The sequence below is a fragment of the Schistocerca nitens genome, chromosome 3, assembly GCF_023898315.1.
Source record: "Schistocerca nitens isolate TAMUIC-IGC-003100 chromosome 3, iqSchNite1.1, whole genome shotgun sequence".
In the NCBI taxonomy this organism is placed as follows: Eukaryota; Metazoa; Arthropoda; class Insecta; order Orthoptera; family Acrididae; genus Schistocerca; species Schistocerca nitens.
Window position 1 is genome coordinate 247,403,009 of NC_064616.1, and position 17,768 is coordinate 247,420,776.

At 40.2% G+C, this 17,768-nt stretch overlaps 1 protein-coding gene across 1 annotated transcript in view; it reads left to right on the top strand.

Annotated features, from left to right (window-relative positions):
- The window catches only part of LOC126248207 (uncharacterized), a 194,044-nt gene that overhangs the window by 46,787 nt on the left and 129,489 nt on the right, over positions 1-17,768 (top strand). The window contains exons 5-7 of the mRNA XM_049949019.1: positions 10,503-10,658; positions 13,942-14,333; positions 14,756-14,915. Of these exons, the coding sequence (XP_049804976.1) occupies positions 10,503-10,658; positions 13,942-14,333; positions 14,756-14,915 (708 nt within the window). The remainder of the gene's footprint in view (positions 1-10,502; positions 10,659-13,941; positions 14,334-14,755; positions 14,916-17,768) is intronic.

Here is a 17,768-nt window from a genome sequence, read left to right on the forward strand (position 1 = left end):
TTATTAACAAATTAAACAGTAACCTATGGTAAGCTACACCTACTGATTATACCTCGTATTTATAATGTAAACAAGTGTTTACGTACGTGCGAAAATGACCTAATAAAACTAATAACTGTCAATCACTTTTACCATGCTGATCTAGGTATAGTATGTCAAGTTCAGTGCTTGAGATACATGATTGTGTAGTATTGTGTTGTCTTTGCACCCTACTGTGTGGTGCAGTTTATTTCAGCTGCGTGGTATCAGTAGTACCAACTGAGGGTAGGTAATCTTACAGAGCAAATTTCATATTCACTCTATATATTATTTACAGATCTTTTTAGGCAGATAAATCAGTAAGGAGAAATCTAATTCAGTTTGTGCAAATTGTGTACAATGTACACATTACAAGAGACATATGTATTAAGAAGTTTGTGGGTAAGCTGGTTCAAGGACATAGTGTGATCTTGTAAATGTTTAAAGTACAGAACAAAAGAACACAGGTAGCAGTCCAAATTCCTTAAGTATGTGGTCAACTTTTGTTATGTAAGAAATATTGGTTTTTAATTATTTTTTCAGAGTCTCCTTCACTTGGTTGACATCACATTTTGTATACAGTAGTTCACGAATGAAACAATGGAAAATCCAGGATGGAATGATGACAGAATTATGAAAAGGATAGTTGCTACTCACCATATAGTGCAGATGCTGAGTCACAGATAGGTGCAATAAAAAGACTGTTAAACAAATAAACTTTCGGACAAAAAGGCCTTCATCGGAATCTCTCTCTCTCTCTCTCTCTCTCTCTCTCTCTCACACACACACACACACACACACACACACACACACACACACACACACACACAAAATAATAATAATAATAATAAAAACCGCAACCACAGTCTCTAGCTGCTGAGACCAGACTGCTAGCAGCAGCACATAATGATAGAAGCAACCTGGGTGGTGGGGGTAAAGAGGAAGCTGGGGTGGGTAGGGTGGAGGCCAGTAAAGTGCAGCTTGTGGGAGCATACAGGGATGAGGTGAGGAGAGGGTAGGGCAGCTAGTTCAAAAATGGGCGGTGTCTTGGTTTTAATGTAAGTTGGCATTACTGTTGTTCTATTTTATAGTACAGTTTTCTTTTATCTGGTAATCATTTTGCAAGGAAGTTATCCCACCAACCATAGTTAGAGAATTTCATTTTCTTATACACTGATGTTTAAGGTGTTTTATAAATGCCAGCATCAGAGTATTGTGATTGTTGTGGTTTATATTGTGGCCAGGTCTCCCATATTAGTATGATGTGACTGAAATCTGAATTAATCTTCTCTCTTATGACCTTCGTAAAGTATGCTTTATCCAGTAACCCATAACATTTTAATATTATCCATTATGGATGGCTGACACTTTTATCAGTGACCTAGAAGATAGAGTTTTAAACTTCGACCAATCCATTATGGGTAAAATTGTTTATTGTAAATGTTGTGTAGCTGAAACTTTGTTACTCATTGACAATTATGAGGAAGATATACAAGAAATAGCAAAGCAGTTCAGCAATGCCAATAGAAACAGTAAGTTTATCGTGGAGCATGAAATTGTAAGCAATTTGTAATTCCTTGATTTCAAAATTAAAGGCCAGGGTAATAAGCATGTGTTCACCGTTTATAGGAAACTGACAACAACTAACTGTTCCACCATACATAGGGCTCATAAAGAATGTTCCTTCGGTTGTTTAGTGGACAGGACAATCAACATGCCAATGAGCAGGAGGGGGCACCATTAAGACTGTAGTGGTTAATAACAGTTAAAGTATAGGAATTGTTAATAAATTGCTGTGCAATGGTAACAACAACGGAAAGAATAAACTTTGCGAAATAAATGAAAAGGGTCACTATGCTGTGTTATGGAACAGATCATGAACATTTTAAGCTGCACGGTGTTAAAAAAAAAAAAAAAAAAAAAAACAATCTAGTGAGTTATAACCTGAAGCTGCTGATGTTAAAAAAAAAAGATGAGTTTGCTACGTTGGGAGTTCATAAAATTCATAGTGCATCCTCTGATGCAAAGTATATTGGACAGACAGGAAGAACATTTTCGAACAGCTACAAGGAAGGTAAAGGTGCATTCAGACTGAGTAACTATGGCAAATCAGCTGTTGTGAACAATATATACAGGCCCTCCCCTTAATGGAATAGAAGACAACTTGGAAATCTTGCATGTAGAAAATAAATGGAGGAAACTAAACTTGCTGGAAGAATTAGAGATCACCATTTATAAAGAAACATGACAATATTGTGGGTGCATAATGTAATGACAATGGAATGAGATTTCTTAATGTAAATAGTAATTTTGTAGAATTATTTCAAGGCAGATTCATAAATATAAATACACAATGCCTCTTCAACAAAATAGCTGGAAGCTGACAACCATAGATGTAGGAAATGAGTAAAAGAAGGTGACCAGTAGAAGAGAATTATGATTGAGCCAATAGCTGCGCTTACTTGGAAGTACTACAGGCATGTCAGTTCACAACAAACAACCCTTGGACCTCTGCATAAGCATGAAATGACATTCTTGGAGCCCAGAGCAGATCAGTAGGATGTGGCCTGATGCATTGCGCAGTGCCAAATGGGACAGCCACAGACAGAACTCATCAGTTTTATTATAAGAGGAGGATCCATAGTCCACTGTGTTTTGATTCCATTTTATTTTATGAATACCACAATTTTGTTGGTAGATGTGTTAGGGTTTTAATGCCATGAGCAAAGTTTTGCAACCTGAGAGTATCGTGTCTTGAAACACATTATTTAGTAGTCTGTAGGGCAAAAATATGGGTAAATTATTACTGTAGACACAAAACATACTTTGTTCTGTGGTCTTTATATCAGACACTAATTTACAGAATGAAATTACAGTGAAATCCAGATCATTAGCTGCTTACAGGCATTGATAAATATCAACAGGGCCAGTTGAAAATGTGTGCCCCGACCCGGACTCGAACCCTGATCTCTTGCTTACATGGCAGACTCTCTATCCGACTGAGCCACCGAGCACACGGAGGATAGTGCGAGTGCAGGGACTTATCTCTGGCACAGTCCCCGTGAGACCGACATTTCCAACTTACTGCCCACACACTACACTTGCAGTGCCACTATTCTCATTACTAGTGGCAGCCAATCTACCGATTCCCATAAGTGTTTGGGCAGTGTGAGTGCATTCTCACTGAAGAAAATCATTGGCCGATAAGACTTACTTATATATGAAGATGGTACCTGTTCTTTCGGACATGTTCCCGTTGATAATTATCAATGCCTGTAAGCAGCTAATGGTCTGGATTTAATTGTAATTTCATTCTTCGAGAGCTCCAAGACCATCTTCATATATAGATAAGGCACATGTCTGAACATGTCCGAAAGAACAGATACTATCTTCATATATAGATAAGGCTTACTGGCCAGTGATCTTCAGTTGGATGCACTCATGTTGCTCAAACTCTTATGGGAATCGGTAGATTGACTGCTGCGAGTAATGAGTATAGTGGGCAGGGGCACTGCAAATGTAGTGTGTGGACAGTAAGTTGGAAATGTGGGTCTCATGGGGAGCATGCCAGAGAGAAGTCTTAGTAGTCGCACTATCCTCTGGCTCAGTCAGATAGCAGGAGATCCTGGGTTCGAGCCCCGGTCGGGTCATACATTTTCAACTGTCCCCGTTGATATTTATCAACACATGTAAGCAGCTAATGGTCTGGGTTTTATTGTACTTTCATTCTTCGAGAGCTGCAAGATCACCAATGGTATCTGTTCTTTCGGACATGTCCGAAAGAACAGATAGCGTCTTCATATACAATTTACAGAATGGCTGACACAAATTCTGCTATACAGTTGCCTTTTGATTAGTAGTATGGATTTCAAAGCAGATCAGTATCATGATTTCAGGCCAAGTGATGTTGATTGTTGGCAGCAGATCACTGAGGAACATGACTTAAAGTAAAATAAGAAGCTTTTTATGCCATGGAGGGAAGTGAAAATGAAAGAAAATGGCTGTGAGAAAACTTAGTCATAGGGGGAAGCAGAAGTGATGTGTGCGGAAGTAAACAGTGTATAAAATTCCCGATGATAAGTGTATTTTTTAAAGTATGGAGCACTTATTATCATTCTATAGCAATCAAGATTGCCGTCTGCTCAATTTGTTTTGTGTTATTTGTTTGCTTTTACTGTGGCTGTCAGTGTTTACATGCTGACTGTGAGAGGCGATGTGTTCGGCATCAACAATTCTGTTTATTCTCTGACTTGATACTACTACATTTATTGATGTTAATTGCTTGTTTTGTTAAGGATCCATTACTCTTCAGAAGTGACATTTCTACATGGATGTAGATATTTTCTTTCTGTGTTATGCAGAATAAAGGTAATTTCCTTGGTGCGTGGAACTTAAGTATTGTTTATAAGACAGGCTGAACATTATGATACCCATACAGTTAAGTTGTTCACACGGCCCTCACCTTAGCGTTCTCAAACTGATGCCTCCGACATGATTGGCCTGCATAAACAGCACAGAAAATGCAAGAATTTCCATAAAATCAATTCAAAAGATGATAGATGAACCGACTGAGACAATTCCTTCAGTGTCCAAACTTGCCATGCGATTGCTGCATTGCTGGCTGTACAACCCCACACTATGGTCTGCGCAAGTCAAGGAAGTTTGCATTATGCTGGAATCTCCACAGATTACATGAAGTGTGCCTTAGTGGTCAGTCAACTGGATCACCATTTCACTGCAGAGGTTCAGGACCTGTGATTAACTCCTACAAAAAAACTCGAGGCAGAACTGCTCTGCAGAGTCTTTGCCTCACAAGAAGAATGCATATGCCAAGTTTTGACACAGGAAGACATCAGCGAGAGGAAACCACCAAAGTACCTGAGATTTTGAGAAGCAAAGTTAATACTGACGTTGTGCCAGACAACCTACTACACATGTTCTGCAGCAGCCACCTCCACTGCAAGTCAAGGCTATTATAGCGTCACAAGCTGAGGTGCCCTTAGACACAGTCATAGACCTGGCTGACAAAATACAAGAAGCCATGACACCCACTTCTATCCGTATAGTGACAGTGCCATGTAACAGTGTATCAGCATCAATTTTACACACATGGACAATGATTCTCTTACAGCCAAGGTCCATGTGTTAACGAAACGAATTGGTGAAATGTTGTCTCATTGTGACTCTAGAAATGACAGGGGACACTACCGCGAGAGGTCACTTACCTATTCCTCAACAAATTCTTCAACTCCTGGTGCAGAACAGCAGTCCATTTATTTGTATCACAAAAAATTTGGAAACCAGACTTGCAAGTGCACTTCACCTTGCACATTGCCGTGGGATGTAATTGCATCTGCAGCCTATTGCCAGGCAGTCATGGCGCTTATTTATCAGTGATTGAAGGTCGGGTTAGAAAGTCTTGGTGGACACTGGATCACACTTGTGTATTGTACCTTGTTACATGGTTGGCGACCACAGACTCTGTTCTTCTTGTCTGTGGCAAATAGTTCTTCAATATCAACATATAGTATGCAGCAGTTTGAGTTAGATTTTGGATTATGCTGTGCCTTAGCATGGGACTTTGATTGCTGACATCACAGAACTGATAATTGGAGCAGACTTCCCAGCATACTACCACCTGCTGCCACACATGGCGAATGCAAAACTCATTGATAGTGTTACCATCCTGACAGCAATGGGTTTCCGGTGCAGTACAGCACCGTTAAGTTTGTCCAAGTGGTAAGTGGTGCATAGCGTTGTTCACTGATGGACCACCTATCTCGTGTAGACCCAGCCAATTATCTCGCAACCATTTGGACACTGCAAAGACAGAATTTGATTCCATGCTCAAGGAAAGCATTATTTGCCTGTTAATTAGTCCATGGTCAACTCCTCTCCATCTTTTACCGAAGAAGTATGGTGCATGTCACCCGTGCAGAAACACAGGCACAGTACCGGACCATTCTATGTTACCCCTGTTGTAGGATTGTAATTATGCTTTACATGGTGCAACTGTGTTCAGTGTGCTTGAGCGTGCTGAGGCTCAAATCTCACTGGCAGACGAGGACATTCCTAAAGCAACCATCATCACACAAATTGGTTTATTTGAGAGTCTTTTTATGACATTCAGCCTAGGTAATGCTGCAGTCATGACAACCGTTTATCGACTAAGTACTGCAGGGTCTACCATTTTGTTTCACCTATCTGGATGGCATCCATGTCTTTTTGGCCACTGCAGTGCATCACTAACAACGCTTAATCGACATTTTCAAACACTTGAAACAGAGTGGAGTGGTTCTGAACACTGCTCTGTGTGTGTGTGTGTGTGTGTGTGTGTGTGTGTGTGTGTGTGTGTGGCCAGTTGCAAATTAACTTTTTATGCCACTGGATTTCCTTTTCAGTCTCACTGGCATTACCAGAAAAAGTAGAAGCCAATTTGAAGATAACATGACCAAACACTGTTAAAGAATTATTCCACTTTTTGTGTATGTCGAATTTTTATCGTCACTATTTGCCACATTCCACTGAAGTACAGGAGTTGCTGACTGCAGCACTTGCTGCTTCCAAAACCAAAGTAAATTCTCCAATTCAGTCGATAGATACAATGAGCTTTGCCTTTGAAGTGGCAAAACAGAGCATAGTGATTATAAACAGAGCATAGTGATTGTCATGCTCTTGGCACACCCTGAAGTGGATGCATCTCTTGTGTTATTGGTAGATGCGAGCCGGACTGCTATCAGTGCAGCGTTGGAACAATTACACAGTGGCCCATGAAAGCCACTCGCTTTATATTTGCATAAGTTGTCACCATTGCAGCACAGGTGGAGCACATATGATCAGTAACTTCTCACTGTCTGTGAGGCAGTTGAGTACCTTTGCCCATAATTAGAAATCAGTGTGTTCACCAGCTTCACAGATCATAAGCCACTCACTTACTCCTTTTGACAAAACAACAATTGCTCACCATATGAATACAATCATTTGCAATTTATTGCCCACTTCAGTACCGATGTCAAGCATATTTTGGGCATCAACAATGTGGTAGCTGATTGTCATTCTTGCGTCATCAATATATCAAGCACCATTCATTTCGCACAATTTGCCAAGGCACAACATACAGACAAGGGGCTCCAGAATATCTTCAGTGACATATCATCAACCTTGGAGTTGCAACTAGTTGACATTCCTGGCAGAGATGTCAAGTTATACTGCGATGTCTCAAGTTGAATGCCTCTCCCCTTTTTACCAACTACATTTCACAGGTGCACCTTTGACTGCTTGCATGACTTGTGCCACCCAGGAGTCAGACCATCACTTAATCTGGTCTTGAAATGATTTATTTGGCCTAGAATGCAAAACGACTGCTACAAATGGACTTCTGCGTGTTTCCAGTGTCAACACTTCTGTCACTTGCATTCATCAGTGGGAGACTTTTACGACACAACTTAGGTAACTTCACGATTGATGCATGTGCACATCGATGTTATACATTCACTACCTCCATCAAATGGTCAACTTTACCTTCTAAAAATGATTGATCACTTCGCCTGCTGGCTGGAAGCAGTGCCAGTTGACAACATTTCAGCAGAAATGCTAGCCTACCTGCCTCTATGGCCGAGATCACTAATGCATGCTTGAATCCTGGTGGTGGAAAAAATTATCACTGCTAGTATTTGGTCAGTGAGGGGAGGAGAGGTGGTGGCGTAAAGTTCCTACTCACCATACTTTTTGCCAGTGTCCTCATTTAAATACCAAACCTCTCCACAATGTCTCATTAAGTGAGGTCATATGACACTGTTGATGGTGATCAGTCCATTGGATGGCGACATTAAGCTTGGCGGCCCCCTTCATGCTATTCGCGAGGAGTAGGCTATATGTTGGCACTGGGGTTCCCCCACTCCCTTCTCTCACCAACATCACTACACACACACACACACACACACACACACACTACGTATTACAAATATTATGTAATTGAGCATATTGTAACTAAACAAATGCTAGTCTCTGCCTGTGTATAAAGTTGAATATTTCGTTTTGGATGCTCACTGCACATCGCAACAGACTGCGGCTGACAATACGAATGTGATCTGTGTGCCCCAACTTGCCAAACTTTCTGGCAGTGTGCACACAAAACTACAAGTTATTATCTGGCAAGCAACAGAGTGATTGAATGTTGGCACCATTCCATAAAAGCAGCACTGATGTGTCATAAACTAATTGGATTACAGCTCTAGCAATAATTCTACTTGGTCTGTGGAACGCGTGCATACAAGCCTGACTTGGATTCCTCATCAACAGACCTTGTCTACAGTGAAGTGCTACGGCTTCCTGGAGAATTTATTGGCACAAATTTCCTGCAGCCTTCTAACCAAGACAAGGCAGAATTTGTTCATCAATTGAGAGGTCATATAGCCAGCATTTGCCCTCACAAAGCTTGGAAACATGCATGCATGTTATGCTACATATGGGTTGTGTTAAGCTCTCAGCACCTACCTTACACAGGTCTGTAGTGTCTCTGACAAAGAGGAGCACAAACACTGGACATAACAGTAAACAGCAAACCCTTTACAGTTTCCATTGACAGAGTCCAACCAGCGTCTGTGTTCCCAGATGCACTGCCAACTGATGCACCACAGAACCAGCCTCAGCAACAAGTACCGATACTCCCCAACCCAGATCTGCTTCCACAACACGCAGCAAGTTCCAGATGATGCACAGACTTCCATGCAGTTTTTTTGGATGATGCTCCGCTTCCCCGAAGAGACTGTTGTAGCAGTCAGTTTTGCCGTCTGCTGCGTTTGAGTTGTGTGTTTGTTTTTGCTGCAGCTGTTCAAAATGGTTCAAATGGCTCTGAGCACTATGGGACTTAACTTCTGAGGTCATCAGTCCCCTAGAACTTAGAACTACTTAAACCTATCTAACCTAAGGACATCACACACATCCATGCCCAAGGCAGGATTCTAACCTGCGACCATAGCGGTTGCGCGGTTCCAGACTGTAGCGCCTAGAACCGCTCGGCCACTCCGGCCGGCGCTGCAGTTGTCAAAGTGCTTATACGCCAACCACTGCAGGCGTTGTATTCAGCATTGACAATTCCATTTATTCTCTGACTTGATAATACTACATTCAATGAAGTCAATAGCTTATTTAAATACAGATTCATTACTTTTCTGAAAAGGGTGTTACTACTCGCATGTAAGACTTCTCTCAACTATGTTCTCCTAATGAGATATTTTTTGACTGTGTTATACTGAATAAAGATATTTTCCACAGTCTGAGGAAGCTATATTTCTGTATCAGACAGGCTGAAATTGTGACATATAGTTAAGTTGTTCAGGCGGCCCTTGTCTTAGCCTTCCAAAAATTCTATGTATCCATTGTGGATGACAATCTGCAGCTATAATGTATTAATATAATAAAATAAAAGACCAATAGCTGTATGTATTCATTGCAGAAAGTTCTGAGGTGTGGGCCTGCTAAATCATTGTTACACTAGGTATTACTTTACAGCGTGTATTTGTATGTGCCAGTAAAAAGAAAACTTGTAACCAAGAAGCATTATAGCGATAATTCAGCTGACTATGTGCTGTTGAAAGAATTGTGTATTGTCACTGCACAGTTAATTTGGAAAATTACTTACCTTCATTTGAGGTGAATCATTCCACATTTTACTGAAATTAGTTAATTTCCTTGATAGGCATGTTGAGCGAAATCTTTTTGGGTTTCTTGGCACGTCAATTCATATGGTGTTTGTGACCCTTTTGAAAGCATATACTATCCTCCATTTTTTGGTAGAAAATAAAAAGTGAGTATATACATTCTGAAACATGTAAACAGAAAGGATAATACTTGGGTTCAATTGCCTGTCATGCTGATGCAGTTAAAAGGTATCATATAAGGAGAATTTGTATGTAATACAATGAAAAATTTTAGAAACCCAAAAAATGCAGTTTGACATGAAAAAGTTCAATTTTTCACATAAGTGTAGTCAACTGACTAAATGTGTAGTACTGACATGGAGAAACATCAGTTGCTGAAGATACACTGTGAAACCATATTTGTAAATGTTGAAAATGGTACCAAAAGGAGATGCCAAAGTATTGCTACTGTCACCAAATGTCAATGAAAAGGAAACATAGGTGAATATAATTTTGGAGAGGATGTGTGCAATACTATTAGCTGAGAATGTAGCTAATACTGCGGACAGTTTTAATAGCAAATCTTTAACAAATCATTTACAGTTACCTCTTGTTTAGTACAGAAGTAACTGAGGTATGTGTTATGAAGAAAGATAACATATGTTGTAGAAGCAACATTGAATAGTATATAGGCCCAGAAACTACACATTGTTGACTGGAGCTCATTTCTTGGTCTTGCGCACTTTGTTGGTTTGTAGTAAGTGGAGGGAGAGGTGGCGGGGGAGGTAGGTTTGTCATTCCACTTAAGGTAATTGTTGCTTTTTCTTTGGATTGAATCATTAGGTCTCTGGCAATGGAGCATGTGACCCGGCTCTTATACGACAGCTACAACACTTACAGTTGTTACTGCTACAACAACAACAACAACAACAACAACAACAGCAGCAGCAGCAGCAGCAGCAGCAGCAAGAGTCTGGTTCTCGATCTCAAACTGATCAGGTAAGTTTCCTTGTGTGGTAACATTCAGTTCTCTTTTCTGTAATATTTCTGCACCACTAACTGAAAAATAAAATGAAATACATTTTTTCACATTTGGTTCTTGAGTGACTGTATGCTATTTTATTTAGTTACTAACAGGAATCTTTTTTATATCTTTAGGCTCTACAATTACATATAATGTAGTATTAGAGTGAAATTTTTATCATTCGTTTTGCATGTAGCTTTATACTATATTTTAACATTTACTTAATAGAAATTTTGTTTCGCCTCAGTGGAGAATGTTATAAATGTTTAACAAGATTGTGAATGGTGTCATGAATAAAACACCATATCTTGTGTATCTCCACTTTCAGTTTTGATGGTAATAATTTCCTCCTTTCTTTAATCACTTATGGTTGCAAGTGACCAGACCACTTTGAAACTCAAGCCTAAGCTTATAGGTTCAAGGGTTTAATATGTTGTAGAGTAGCAGGCTCATATATTTTTAAGCCATGAATCTGCATGCCACATTTTTCTGCTTTAATATTTTAGGTAATTTAACTGAATTCTTGCTTTTTATCCTAGTCTGTATAACAGACTGGAAAGATAATTGTAGTATTTAAAAGATTTTAGTATATGTGCGTAAGACCAGTGGGACAATAGGACAACCAATTCTCGAAGACCAAAGAGAGAACGGTCTGCTTCCTCTTTGGAAAATGTAGTATTGTATTTTAGATTTTAGTACAGGTGCCCAAGGCCAGTCGCACATATGGACAACCAGTGTTTGAAGACCAGATAGAAAACAACCTACTTTTCTCTGGGAAGTGTAGCATTGTATTTTAGAGTCTGTGTAATTACAAAATGGATGAAATGGCATGGGAAAAGATATATTCCTTTGCATTAAGAAACAATATTCTTACATACCAAGTTACTGAAGAAATTATGAAACATTATTTTTAATTCAGAAACTTCAGAGCACCACTAGATGTCCAGCATAAAAAATGTTTGTACTTAAAAATTATTATTAAGGGCCACATTATGAGCTCTTTTCAACAGGAGTGGTGTGATATGGAGGGACATCATGCACAAGCGGATGAGTAATTGGAGAAATGAATTATGACATGAAAAGAGTACCATGATTGAAAACATAATGAAAATAGTCAATGGTTGGCTAGAGAAAAAAGCTTGATATGAATTTACTGTAATACGTGAAACAAAGTTTGTTCACCTTAAAGCATAGCTCTGCTCCCACATCAGTTTCTAATGCCATCTCTGGGGCTATACCACCTTCACATCTATAAAAAGGATGCGACTAGGCAAAAAATTGCTGAAACGTCTTATGAGTTAGGAGTGTCACATTATTTTTTAAAGTCTGCTACTGCTTTAACTTTATTTTCTCATTTGGTTTTCTGGGGATGGCCTTTATATTTTTAGAAAAAGAAAGTACTTTACATATAGGAGATCTACCAGCATACATACTTTGAAGTGAAGAAAACTGTACAAAGCTTTGTAACTGCCAATTTTTACATCTCTGTTACACCAATATTGAAAGATTCAATCTTTAATTTAGTTGTAACAAAGCCTACACTGATGTAGCATTAAGTACAGCGACTGTCAATTCATCTCTCCCTTTCAGAATTATGCCACTGAAGATAGTTACCAACTCTCATTCCAATGTGTGCTCCATGTCATGCATAAACAGAATACCTTGTGCCTACCTGTGTGTGTTCACTACCTCCCACAAACAAAATCTTGTCAAAATTGAAACTGAGTTGGAGGAAATTGGACCAAAAATGCTGATTTGACAACATAACATAACTAATGTGAGCAACTAGAACAGAAATATAAATCGTGTTAGGCAGAGACAAAATTTCATGTCTCTCGTACCCATTATAGTCTCAGCACAAAGTTGGAAAGAAAAGGGGAAGTTGGAGCTCGATCATGAAATGCCTCACATGTTTATTTGGTATACAAATAGGTTAAAAGTTCACATGGTGAATTGTGTACAGAAGATAGATTTATTTACATTCCCCTTAACAGTAACTAACTCAGCAAGGCCCTTCTCTTGTTTGTGATAAATGTATCTTTATTTTGGGGGTAATTGCAATAACCTAACCATTCATAAAATTTAACACTTTTCTTCTTAAACTTATTACAACGATTTTGTAGGTAAACATACCAAGCAATGGAAAGCACTCTTAGTTACATTTACCACTACAATGTTAACTCTGTCACCTGAGACATAAATAGTTAGATGCCAACAGCCTGCAGTTTTTTCCTTCCCTTCCTCTGTCTTCCTCTACTTCAGAGGGTTGGTAGAGAAAACCTATTTTATTTCTTATTTGTGTTATTCGCAAGTTCAGCTAGAACTCTAAAATGAAAAAAAAAAAATCCAGAGTAAGAATAGTAACTACTGGTGCCTTGTTCTGTTGAATCTCCAGTTTAATGTACAGCATTATTTGTGAATATTGCAACCCCCTGAAAGAATGGTCTCATTCGATCCAAACTGTGAAGATATGTGGAAGAGTGTACCAGCAATAAGTGTTCAAGATGACTGAGATCCAGTAGAACTCCCTCTAATATTATGTGGAAGGTCAGTGTTATGCAATTCTGTCATTTAAAAGATATCAAAGGGGAAATGAAGCAGCAATTACCCTTATTCCTCTTTGACATCAAAGGCTACAGTCTCGGAAAATGAAGGAGCTAAAATGGGACAGTGATAAGCATGTGACAAACTGACATACCATAACATTTTTGGCTTATACAGGGCACATTCCTACACTCATATTTGCAGAACCAGCAGTGTAGTTGTGGTGGGTGTATATGTGTTGATTATATGCACAACACTGTTGGGGTGGATAGATGGTATGTATGCTGTTGCATCAGCATGCACTCTCTTCAGTGCTGTTGCTGATATCCTGCACACCAAAATGTTTTGTTTTCAGATGGATCCCACTTTCACCTATTCCACGGTGATAGGCGCACAGGCGATAGACACTACTGTGTTGAATGCTATCAAGCAGTCTGGGTTGCTGGACAGTGTAGCAGAAAAATGCAAATGTGGTGGTTTGGCATGCTTGTATGTTGTGTGTGTAATCTGTGTTATAAAATTCTTTTCAGTCATATGTATCATACTTGACCTTATGTATCATACTTGACTGTGTTGCCATTTTCTCGAACCTGCATTTTTTATAAACTATCGTTCTTTGTTAATAGTGAGATGTTGCCATTCTAGACACTGTCACTTTAATGTTATGAAGTTTTAAGTGGTTGAAATTTGTGATGGTAATATACATTCATGCAGCAGCTGGTACAACAGCAGACACAGCAGCTGCCCATACATCAAATACAACAGTCACAGCAACAGCAGCAGCAGTTGCTGCAGCAACAGCCACAGCCACAGCCACAGCTACAGCTACAGCAACAGCAACAGCCACAGCTACAGCCACAGCAGCAGCAGCAACAGCAACAGCAGCAGCAACAACAGCAGCCGCAGCAGCAGCAACCACAAATACAGTCTCCATTGTCTCAACAAGTACAGCAACAGAATCAGCAGCACCAAACAACAGTGCAGTCAGTTGAAATGCAGGCTGTGCAAGTGCCGCAGCAGACGCAGGCTCAGTCTCAAACTCAAACTCAGACTCACACAATATTATCTGCCGTTACTTCACAGCCATCAGCTACTGGACTTGACAGGTTTGGTACTTTGTATTTTTTTTAACTCGCAACAGTTTCGTTTGGAGTTATAGATTCAAACAATTAGCTGAACTCTAATTTCAGTTCCAGGTCGTTATTTCTTTTTTCTGTGGAAGCATCTAATTTTGACTTTTTAACAGGCATAACTGATATTATGGGTGATATACAGTGACATGCAGAAACTGTTTGCTGTTCTGTTTTGAAACTAGTCAACCACATATTGTGCAAGATGAATAACTGTCATCTCCTTATAGTTTTGGCTAACAAAAACTGCCTTCAGATAGCTATATTTGAAATTTATAAATCATGCTTGTAAGGAACTGAAATAATTTTAATTTTTAATGAAGTGAAGCAGTGATTCAGTTACTTGTACCGTAAAGGAGTATTTACCGTAATAGTTTCTAATAGAGATACTTTTACAGCATTTTATCGAACCCAGAACTCATACGGCAGCTTCAGAACATACAGCAGCAGATATCACTCCAACCAGTCAATCAAGAATCTGAGGATAACCTAAGGAAGTTACAAGAAATGAAACAGCAAGAAGAGGAATTTGACAAGCATTTGAATCAAACAGTGCAGGTAATTGTGAACAAAGATCATGAAAGCTGCACGCATTAGCAGTGTGTTGTCGTCCGCGAGTGTGTGCCGCAAAAGAGCAATACTGTGGACTTCCGATAGAGCCTGTCACAGACAAGTGTCTATTTAAACCCTGCCGCTCTACGCTCTCGCTCAGTTATCATGTTATTACTGCTTAAATACATTTGCCTTATCTTATTGTTTTCAGTGTATGTTATGGTGATTGGCATACATGGCACAGTCTAATAAAGTTGATTAACATTCTTAGTTGTGTTGTGTGTGCAAGTTACAACACAAGTGAAGATGAGTGTGAGATTGTTGTCCGTGCGGTTTTCAGTATCTGGTTAGCCCTCTGTTGCGCCTACAATGTCTGACAGTACCACTGGCTGGTTGATCAGCAAGGGTTTCTTACTGCAGCGTTGCAGCATCTCTGTCAAAAACAGGAGGTGTTCACCACAGCACAGCACAACACAATCAAACCCAGGTATTCCAAATGGTTGCCTCTGTTTGGGTCTGTCTCAGTCTACGTCACCCGCTGTCACCCCTTGCACCTTCTGTTTCTGTTTTGCCTGTCACTACGCCGGTCGTTTATCCCCACGGTTTCCGGCTTACGATGAGTATGTCGAAGAATGCGAAGCCTACGAAAAATGGTTCCAGCAGCATTTTCACGCATTTGGATTGATTGACGGATCTTATGCCGAGCTTTCTATTTGTCTTGGTTACTGCCTCACATTTATCAGCTCCTTTGTCAACTGTTCCCCCTGTGGGATCCATCTTTACACTCTTTTGATAACATGTACGACCTACTTTCGAAGTACTAATGTAAACAGACACATGTTATTGCCACTCGATTTGATTTCTATTTATGCTGCAAGAAATTGGAACATACATATAAAACTTGGGCAGTTAAACTTCATGGTTTAAGCCGTCTTTGTCGCTGATGTACGTAAGGAGTTGTACGATGACTAAACGGTTCGTGATGCGATCATTTGGTTGGCCCCCAGTCATGAGGTTCGTTCAATGTGAAAACCCTTTCCTCTCCAACGTTCTGACTACTGTACAATCGTTTGGGATTTCGAGGGCTGCGGGTACTCAATTTGAATCGTAGTGTGAGGTTGCAGAAGTTGAACCCACTTTCCCCCGCCATTTGTCAGACGTTTCACAGGGGGATGATATGGTGGCAGTGGTCCGCACGTAAGTGAAACGCCTCGGCAGCCGCCCCAACTCACTGCGGCGGCCACACCTGCAGCAGTAGCATAGCAGGCCCGATAATGAACGACAGTGCAAGCGCTCCATGTGTTCCTCTTGTCCATCGTGTTTTGTCACTCATGATAGGTGAGATTGTTCTAAGCAGTGCGCTGTTTGCCGCCAGTACTAGAAAACAGTCCTCATTGCTCCTGTTTGTAACGCAAAATTCCAACAGCCTATTGCAGACGCTGACGTGGATGTCAGTTGTGTATTGGCAATGTCCATTGCAAATAATAGTCTTTTTATTGATGTCAGGATTTATCAGAAGGTTTTGCAGATGTAAGTTGTACATGGACGTGGTTTCTCGCCTTTTTACCACCAGTGTCATGTACATCAGTCACCTACAGTAAACAACTCATTCTGATATTGGGTAGTTTCTCGGCCCCAATCACATAGAAATCTGTGGTTCGTCCAGTCTTTTCTGGTGGTGAACAATACATGCACCGAAAATTTGTTTGGTTTGGACACCCTTAACTTTCCAGGTTTACTATTTCTGATGAAGTTAATCTCGTCTCTGATCAAGAGCCTTATACACAACTCAACTCTTTATGCTCTGAATTTCCTGCCCTGTTTTTTGTGGGCTTGGGTTTTGCCAATAATTTCAAAGCTACATCACCATGAAACCTTCGGCCCAGTCCAGTTTCTTTCGGGCTCGCCCAGTGCCAATGGCACTCCATGACCAAGTCAAGGCAGAGCTCGACAGCCTCACGGCCTCTGGGGTTGACCAACTGATTAAATCCAGCAAATGGACTACCCTCTTAGTCATTGTCGAGAAGCTGTCGGTGGTTTCAAAGTTTCTGTCAATGCACAGTCCATCATTGACTTGTATTCTTTGGTGTGCCCTGATGAACTTTTTGCTAAGCTCACTGGTGCTCAGTATTTTTCCAAGATCAACCAAATTGAGGTCTGTGTTACAATCTGCACTTTGACTCACAAATGACCAACTGGGTCAACATTTAGTGTTAGTAACAGATGTATCCTAGCATGAGCTGGGGGCAATATTAGCTCATAAATATTCTGATGGCTCCAAACGCGTATTGAATACACGTCGAAGGCACTTAATTCGGCTCAGACTAGATATTCACAAATAGAGAAATAAACCTTCGCCATTATTTATGCTTTTAAGAAGTTTCATGTTTTCTTGTGTGGTGTAAAATTCCATCTCATCATGGATCACAATCCGTTTGTGTTGCTGTTTAAGCCCTCAGCGTCATTGCCAGACAGCAGCGCATCTCCTTCAACATTAGGCACTATTCCTCTCTCAGTACAACTGCAAGATTCACTTCCGCCTCGTGGCTAAACATGCAAATGTTGACACGCTTGCCCATTTTCAGGTTGGTCCAGATCCATTTTTGATTGGGAGGAGCTACTCTGTTTCTGCGTTGATGAATGCGCGTGACAAACTGTCGATTGTTTTCCAATGACCAGTGCTTGGGTGGTACAAGCTAGTGGTACCGATCCGATTTTGCAGAAAGTGATACATTGCATACAACATGGCCTGATGTGCCTCCATCACGGGCTTCCAACCCCCTCCGTAACTACTATGTGTTTTGGCATCGTTTCTCTGTCAATTGATGGTGTTCTATCCTTTTATATGGACTATTGAAG